General features: G+C 43.4%; 1 protein-coding gene across 1 annotated transcript in view; it reads right to left on the bottom strand.

The window, feature by feature from the left end:
- Positions 1 to 809: 809 nt before the first annotated feature.
- The window catches only part of LOC147451218 (formin-like protein 14), a 56327-nt gene continuing 48539 nt past the window's right edge, over positions 810 to 8597 (bottom strand). The window contains exons 9-20 of the mRNA XM_086520182.1: positions 7202 to 7243; positions 7029 to 7109; positions 6889 to 6939; positions 6727 to 6808; positions 6391 to 6485; positions 2813 to 2884; positions 2563 to 2679; positions 2394 to 2462; positions 2245 to 2311; positions 1513 to 1722; positions 1238 to 1433; positions 810 to 1140 (exon numbers count right to left, since the gene is read on the bottom strand). Of these exons, the coding sequence (XP_086376308.1) occupies positions 1381 to 1433; positions 1513 to 1722; positions 2245 to 2311; positions 2394 to 2462; positions 2563 to 2679; positions 2813 to 2884; positions 6391 to 6485; positions 6727 to 6808; positions 6889 to 6939; positions 7029 to 7109; positions 7202 to 7243 (939 nt within the window). The 3' untranslated portion in view covers positions 810 to 1140; positions 1238 to 1380. The remainder of the gene's footprint in view (positions 1141 to 1237; positions 1434 to 1512; positions 1723 to 2244; positions 2312 to 2393; positions 2463 to 2562; positions 2680 to 2812; positions 2885 to 6390; positions 6486 to 6726; positions 6809 to 6888; positions 6940 to 7028; positions 7110 to 7201; positions 7244 to 8597) is intronic.

The following is an 8597-nucleotide window of genomic DNA, read 5'->3' as shown; positions in this document are numbered from 1 at the left end:
CAAAAGGTAGTCCTCTTTCCATCATAGAAATACATCACTCCTCTCCCATCACATGCTCAAATCATCCACTCCAATAACCCAAAGTGTCCCCAAGAACAATTGCAAGCCTCTGCCCCATACTTCGGCAAACCACCACAACCACTAATCTATATGCCGACCAGCACCGACAACCCAACAACCTTCCTCCTCGCCTAGAAAAAGCTCGGCCTGCTCTCTAGTGCTCTACTTGCATCTGATGAGCTCATGCTAGGAAAAATCTTTTTCACATGTGAGGGGTCAGAGTGCATGCCTTCTCATCTAGGTATTATTGTGGGAAAGCGCTAGTCTTTTTTGTATCCCTTTTCACCCTCCATGCTTTCATAAAAGGAAGAGGCCCTTATGAGTTTCCAAGTTACAGGACAGCATTTTTCCATCACTCTTGAGAGTAGAGGTAGAAACCTCCCCTGTATTCGTGGCTCGCATGTAGTCCCAACAAGCATCCCCTTACCTAGCGCATTCCTCCTCTTCTCCTCCATCCATCGGATGTCTGGACACTTGATTTAGTCTTTGTGCATGAACTAAGGTTTTTTATCTACGTCTTTGTACCACGCAGGTTTAGGTTCACACAACAATACGCTTTAACCTACTAATATATTTGAATGGTGGTCTACAAGCAGGTTGTTTCAACACACTTGAGGTGCCACGAAATTGAGAGGGGAGATTAAACCCACACCTCACCACGCAATCACGTCTTCCACAACATACAAACAAAAGGATGTGTCATCAACGATACAGAATCAAAAACCCATCCAGAGAAACAAGTAAAGACGAGCACTACAACAGCCTTTGGAGGCTTCTATATTCACATAGCTTCTTGATCAGGGCATCAAGTAAATTAGCCTGAAAACCCGCAAGAACCTACTGACTTCTACAAAGAAAACCTGCAACTGCAAAATTGGTGCCCTCAGATGGCAGTCTAGACTCCTAGTATTCCATACAAGTATCTGGTATGAGAATGTGCATGGATATACAAAACTTGGTAGATGCCCATAATCGATAGCATCCGCAAGCCCACATATAGGTCGACAGAAAATGGTTAGTAAGATTAGTTGTCATAGAGCTATTGTCAGCTCCACATCTTCAATAATATAGATGAAAATCCTGCCATGTCCACAAAAAAAATGTAAGTTTTAAGACATAACTCAGAAAAAGGTAAGGCAGAAAAAGGGAAGGGGAACCGACTCCGAAGCACACATACCTTCAGCAATCAGGTAGGCCCACGTGTAAAAATATGTTCAGAAACATGTGGGTCACCCACAATTACTGTAGATGAATTTCGGATGGCAATACGTAGTCTCAAAACAGAAAGTGGTCACAGGTATACAACTGTACAAGGCACGGCTAAAATCTCGGCTTTCCAGATTTCTTCATCCTTGCAATCTCAGCTTCACCCACTGCTTCAAGATTATACACAGTTTAAAGAATGCCCTACGCTTCTGTCAATCCCCTTCGTTTTCAATGTCATTCAACTACCTAGTGCACCTGCAACTTTGGCCAATTTGAATGCCAATCCACCTTCGGCATCCCTTTTCACGGAGTCCAATTCTTTCTTCGAGGGCGAATTTTTAAGCTTCTCCTGCTCAGCCTCTCTCTCTGCCTTCTTCCGTTCAATCTCAGCAAACTTGATATTCTCCTCATGTGCTCGTTTGAACATGGTCACAAAGTTAAGAAGTATAGTCACGACTGCAAGAGGAGAAAACTTTTTTAATTAATTGGCACCACATGGGTTTACAAGCTGAAACATAAGCTTGACAGTAGTGTTGACCGTGATAACACTTGTGGCAAAATATGCTCAAAACAAGGGAATCAATTTTGATGAGACTTTTGCTCCCACTTCCATTGGTAGCTCATAATGGTTGGAACCGATTACAGTTCAATGCTAATGATAGCTCTGACTAAATTAGCTCTGATGAAGAGCCAGCCTAATACCAGAGTCAATGAAAAGCCATCCATGGCTAACTCAATTCCATGTGAAGGCTCTCGTATCACTAAAGCCTAAACCTACAATTAAAGGTAAATTGAAGAGTATCACGACTAACAAAAACAAACCCCCTAGGCTCAAAGTTGGAACTTCTCTAGCATAATCCGACAGAATCTCATGATAGAAACCTTGTCTTGATGGTTTTTGCTAACATCAAGCACCCAGCCTCAGCCTCATCTAAACTCTTTCTTGAATATGAGTTCAACATAAAAATTTCATGATACCTTGTTCAAACGGACAGCGTGCAGGATCCTCGCCAAAATATTGTGCCAATACATCTGCATTTCTTCCCTGTTGATATGATCTATTGAATGTCACAGACATGACCAAAAACGCTTTGCAATCATGACAAGCGAAATCATATGAAGCGTACCACTTCTGAATATAGAAATGTGAGTGAACGCACGTCAGCCTCTGCCATGGCGAGAAAGCTTTTCAAATTCTGTATCACAGAAACAGGAATACAACATCATCATCATCAGGTTGACATCAGGCACAATTGATGTACAGGCAGTGTGTTGAAAGTTTCTCAATGCCCAAACCTTTTGAAAACCATTTGACACAGCACCATCATTGTCTGATGCCGTAAGCTCCTGCTCTACTTTTCCGAGGCTTTTTGTCACAGCTTGCATTTCCTCAGCAAGAAATTTCAATTGCACCTGATAACCCAAGCTCATAAAAAGAAACACTTTAAAAGAATGGTTCAGAACAAGAGGAAAAAGAGGAGGCAGCCTCCTCTAACACGTCTCCCAGAGCATCCTTAACGTTCAAAGATGGCATTCAAGCTTTTACCTTGGAGGCCTCTTCTAGGTGAGCCAGGTCCTTGTGGAAGTCAAGGAGGTCTGGCAGCTTGTCAGAGATGACCTGAAATGGTTGAAAGCACGCTCAGTCCCAAGTATCCTAACAAGCCAACAGACCTTGTCCTTGTGAACATGGAACAACATTGAACAGATACACACACTTGACAAAAACTAAACCTACCCACCCCACCATCCCATGCTCCCTCAGCTTTACTTCCTACTCTAGTAAATATACACCATCGATAAGGGAGTCTACATGCAGGTGGTGTGCTGGACGGATAAGGATGTATATAGCAGTTCCAACAGTATAATCATAGGCAAAATCTTTTTGAGAATCCCAATGATGTCCAAATTGCTTGATACTCTAGGACTGTGCCCTACAGGATGATCACAAACTCTGGCAAACTCTGGTACGAGCCTCAGGTCAGATGGCGCCTGCCAATGTATCAGGATCCATGTAAAGAGCCAGATTTTGCCCGCACTTACCAGATTTCTTTCCTGGTGTTCCAGGTTTTCAAGCTTTTCAAACTCTCAAAAGCATTCTGTTTTACTCTTTTGCACTATTTCAGAGTTATGGTTTTTTTGGCAAAGTTATGGTCAGCCAAAGTTTTCCAATGCCTGTTTGGAGCTAACAGGTGATGAATATGAGCCTACTACCCCACTGCTGATGGCACGGAAATGAAAGAATGTGAAAAGACAAATACAACGTAAAAATTCAAGTGGGCACGAGGTCGTAACAACAGTTTAGAAGCACATGAATAACGAGTCAATTGAAATGGATAGCATGAGTGAGGGCTTCATCTATCTTATCCCCAAGGAGGGGGGTTCTATGACGGCCCATCACTACTCACAACTCAGCCTACAGAATTCTAGCAAAGGCTCTGAGTTGGAGATTTCAGCCGCTCCTTGAAAGAATCATACATGAGACACAGATGGGTTGCCCTCTTGCCCCCCCTTTATGTTGAGGCGATGACTAGATTTTTGACTTCACAGAGGTTGGTTTGCGTATTACCTATTTGCGGGGATGAGATTTTGGGCGCTGGGTTTGATGATGACAAAGGTATGTTTCTAGAGGGCTGAGGGGCCAATTTGCACACATCTGAGCAGTCTCTTGAGGTGTTCTGTTGTGCGTCTGGGAGCATCGATTAACTAGCAGAAGACACTGGCTTTCTGGGCTGGTCATGCTCCCACGCCCAATTGGTCGCCCGGGGAGGGCTTTAGTGTGGAGTTTAGTGTGGAGCATCCCAGGGACATCAGTTTGATACTTGGGTTTTCAGGTTGGTTTGGATTTGTCACCAGAGCAGCAAACTGCTCCTCTCCTCCTATCCATTCGCTCCATTGGAGTTCGACACGGTTGTCACTTACAAAAGGGTTGTAGTGGCCAACCAACCGCTTTTCGGCTACTATGTGATACATCACATCTTATTGGATATTTTCTCGAGTTCTTGCATCAACCAGTTGGAGAGTGTCACGTGACACATCCAACCCTACGTGTCCGTGGACAAGCTACAGTATGACCAGGGTTCAGTCAGTCAAGACAGTCTAGAATAGGAAGTGATCTCGCACTTTTGTGAGTCTGTTCGCAGACCGTGCATGTCCAGACACTTAGATGCATATTCTCTGGTTGCACACAGCATGACCATCAAATTCCAGTCAGATCCCATCACTAGCATTTTTACAGTGCATAGACCTATTTTCCCTATTTTTGACATTTTTCACTTATTATTTTTAAGTGACTTTTGTTGAAAAGTATGTAGGGCAATTTTGCTAAGTTAATATATAAGCAAACGAGGGTTAGCACTTTCTGGCAGAAGAGGCAGCAGGAGCACCTTGCTCATCAGGCAACTTCTCAGCAGGACAACCCCGAATAGCCTAGCGTTTTTGCTCCACAGCATAAGCCTAGCGTTTTTGCACCAGATCAGCCAGCGTTTTTGCACTTGCAGATTCCTAGCGGCAGTAGACAGCAGATCAGCCCTAGCGTTATCAAATTCCCACAGCAACACAGTAGATTTCCTAGCGTTAGCAGATTTCCCCGCAAGGTCAGTTCTCAGCCCTAGCATTTAGATCAACCTTAGCGTTTTTGCAGATCTTCTTGATAGATTCAGCCCTAGAACCAGCGTTTTCAGTTTTCAGCAGTCAGACATCGTAGAAGAAGTCCCGAACCTCGCAGATCTCACCTTCCCGCATCAGATCCTCGCCGCACGGTCAGATCCAGTGTAGTTTTCAGTTTCAGCCCGGAAAACGCAGATTTCAGCATCTCGTTTTCATTGTATCGTCGCCATCGACATCGTCATCGACATAGAGTCAGAATTCAGCAGATAAAGATTTGCAGATTTCAGCCCTTAGCGTTTTCAGGTTTTCAGCCCGTCTCGTCGTCGTCGACATCGTCGGCAAGTCCAAGCATTGTAGAGATTTGTGCAACCATAAGTAGACCGCTCTCGCCATAGAGAGTGGGGCCTTCGGAGAAGGGTTTTACAACCTCTCTGGTGTCGTATTCTCTTCTCTCTCATGCACTTCCATTCACAGTGTCCATTCACTTTGTTTGTGTCCATTGCACTCTCTCACTAAAGGAACGGAAGGCTCTCCCTTCCGTAAGTAAAAGGAACCCTTGAGCACAGTTCGGAGCACTCATCTTGAGCAAAGTTCAACATTCACTTCCGCTGCACCTTACATTGGTATTAGAGCTTTGGCAGTGTTCTGTATCACTCAAGGAAAGAACCACAAGAACCACAGAATTTTTTTTGCTTGTTGGGGTCGCACGTGACCCAAGTCCTCTTGGGCGTGTCGATTCCTAATCTTGTTTTTGAAGAGTGACAGGAAACCCAAGAAAGAAGGGCTTGTCCAGCCTCCCCCGTGTGTCCACCCTCATGGGCCTAGCACTTCGTTTTGATATGGCTTCAATTAGCAAGATGGTTGTGATACAGGAGGGCCAGCCTAGACTCTAGCCTACCACAGAGCTTGTACCTCAGGAGTGGAGCACAGATAGAGAGTGTTGTTGGGAGCTCATCTCATCCTAACACTTCGGTTCATTTGGAGAGCCCAATGTTTCCACATTTTCGAGGCTCGACCCGTCCCAACAGCAAAGACTCTACATGACATTTGGTTGGAGCGGATCCACACACTCAAGGGACAGTTTGAGAGGCTCCAAGGCAGCCCCGACGGTCCGACCGCATGCGGGAGCGTCTCGGAGCCTACTTACGACTTTCGCGACCAAGGCCCTTCTTCATCATGGTTCATGGGGCGCCTAGATGGCAGTACCGCCCACCAATGTGGTTGTTTCCTCCTCTCATATCTTGATTTAGCCATCATTGAACATATCTTGTTTTTCATTGGGAATCCCCCCACACTTTGATGTAGCCCTCTCCAGTAGGGACAGTCTGTAGCTAATTGGGCAGGTTTCTAAAGCGATGGAAGAATCTTTTTTTTTGCCAAAAAAAAAAACAGACCAACTTGACCACATCACCCATGAGGAGCAACCATAGAAAATTAAGAATTAGGCATTGCCTGAAGTTTCACAACTTACACGGAAGACATACGTTCCTAGACAAGGTATGTTATGCCCTGGCTTACCTTGCACAAGTAGTGCATCAGTGTCATCTTATTATTTTTTGCACGCGTGTCAGTAAGTTTCAACAAGCTGTCCAGCTTAAACCCAATCGCAGAGCCTATAAAAAAACAAACAGACACATTGATAGATTGCAGAAATAGCCTACTTGAAAGCAGTCAAAAATAAATAAACTGAATCAAAAGAACTAGGTGATTATCCCACAAAAAGGCATGGATGCGCAACACACTACAGGCAACCCGAGTGACGGACAAATGCAGTGTCTGACCTAGCATACACCAACTTGCATGTACAGCATATGCACACTTCTCAAAAGGAGTAGATATCGTGAACCTTAGTACCTCGAGCAGTTCCTTGATTTAATGCATTGCCTAGAGAAAGGATGGTCTGCATAATTTGTCGCAGTTTGAGAGATTCCCTAACCTGGCCAGGATGAAAGGGAAATTCGCTTCAAAATCACCTTGCAAAAAAGTTCAGCAGCGAGGAGTTGTGACAACCATTACCTCTTTGGAAGCATTATTCACAATATTTAAACCCTTGCGCAGATCTCCAACCTGCAATTTCCATATATACTATTTTCGATCAACCAAACCACTTCAAATTATCAGCCGAACAGCATAAACACAGAAACTGCTTCTCTGACCTGGGTTGCAAACTGTAACTTGAAAGCAAACACCCGAAGCTTAGATTCCACTCTTGGCACGCTCATCATCTCCAGAAAAAACTGCAAGATACAATGTAGATAAAGCATGAGAAAAACTGCACTTCCAGAAAGCCTTTTTAAACACCAAATTAACTTTGCCATAACGATTTTACCTGTTCACACTTCCCTAGTTTCTCTTTATCTCCGGTGTAACCCTGGACAGAGAATAAGAGAAGCAGTAAGCCCACAAGCAATTCTACTATATTTGCAGAATGAAAACAACAGGTATGCACAGAATTAAGAGCAGGTTTGCAATCATTGTGAGGAAATATGAGTACTCAAGATAAAAATAGTACAAAAACATTCATGCATTATATAATATATTCTGACCTTCAAAACTGACTTAAATGCATGTGCAAAGACAAAGAAGATCGGACGACCTTAAAGCACTCAATTGAGAACAGGTTACAACTAACATGAAGACAAGAAGGCTGCTTGTAAGACTAGAAATAGAAGCCTGATTAGTTGCATTGATCACATATCACACTTGATTTTGCTGGCCTCATTGAGGGTTACAACTTCTTAGGTGCAGCTTTTCTTTTCTAGCCTAAGCTACAGGGATTCGATTTTGTTGTATGAGGCTAACACTGATAATATTGACAGGGAATTATGTGACTGTGACTTTGGCTTATGTACTCTTTTATGAGGCTGTCACGGAGTTACAGTTGGTTGATCACACTGGTACAGATTGGGGCCTGGGTAGGTAATATGTCTAGCAATTCTCTCCTAGCAGATTCCGATTTTATATTAAATCTCCTACCACCACTTGGAGCAGAAAAAAGCCATCGACAATTTCCATATGTGAGTAGAAAGGTAGAAGAGTGTGGTGTTGTGGTGGCAACATGCGAGGTAGCATGGCTTTAGGTGCTAATTGACTTGAGGGTTCTTTTTGTTCCATTTTCTCTCCGTTCCTTTCCGCAAGCATATCATATTATACCTATGTACCAGTGTTTGGGAAAGGTTTGCCTCAGCTTAGCCTTGAGCAGGTTAAAAATCAAGATTAGCCGGTGGCAAACCAAGAAGCTCTCATCTATTTTAGCAGACTCAAAGTGAGGCCTCCTCTTTAGTTGTTTTGATCTCTTGGAAGACACTTATAAGCTTATGGCTATTTTTAGTCTATGTTGGGTGTAAGCCGTAGCATAGGCCAAATCCACAACCAAGGACCAAAATTTTTAGAAATCCGAGGTACAATAATGTGGCTAGGGATTGGAGGTGCAAGATTCATTGGATGCATTTAATGAAAGGGAAGAAAAACCGGTAGAATATACAAGAAAATATTCAAAAGTCCTGCAAATTTAGAAAATTCTACTACTGTTTCCGGTTTGCGTCTTGGCAAGGAGGAAACCCAGCCGTCTAGGAAAAAAGACTTTCCCGAACACTACTATGTACACACTCAAAGAGAGAGTACGGGTAAGAGAGAAAGTTTCAAAAAAGCCAAACAGATTTACACGACAGTAAGATATAATAATACCTATCTGATTGCGGGCATGGAAAATTGCTTACAAAAAT

Source organism: Adiantum capillus-veneris, chromosome 9, assembly GCF_014529385.1.
Source record: "Adiantum capillus-veneris isolate H3 chromosome 9, ASM1452938v2, whole genome shotgun sequence".
Lineage (NCBI taxonomy): Eukaryota > Viridiplantae > Streptophyta > Polypodiopsida > Polypodiales > Pteridaceae > Adiantum > Adiantum capillus-veneris.
The sequence above is the reverse complement of the archived record's forward strand: the minus strand, read 5'-3'. Positions and strand labels throughout refer to the sequence as shown.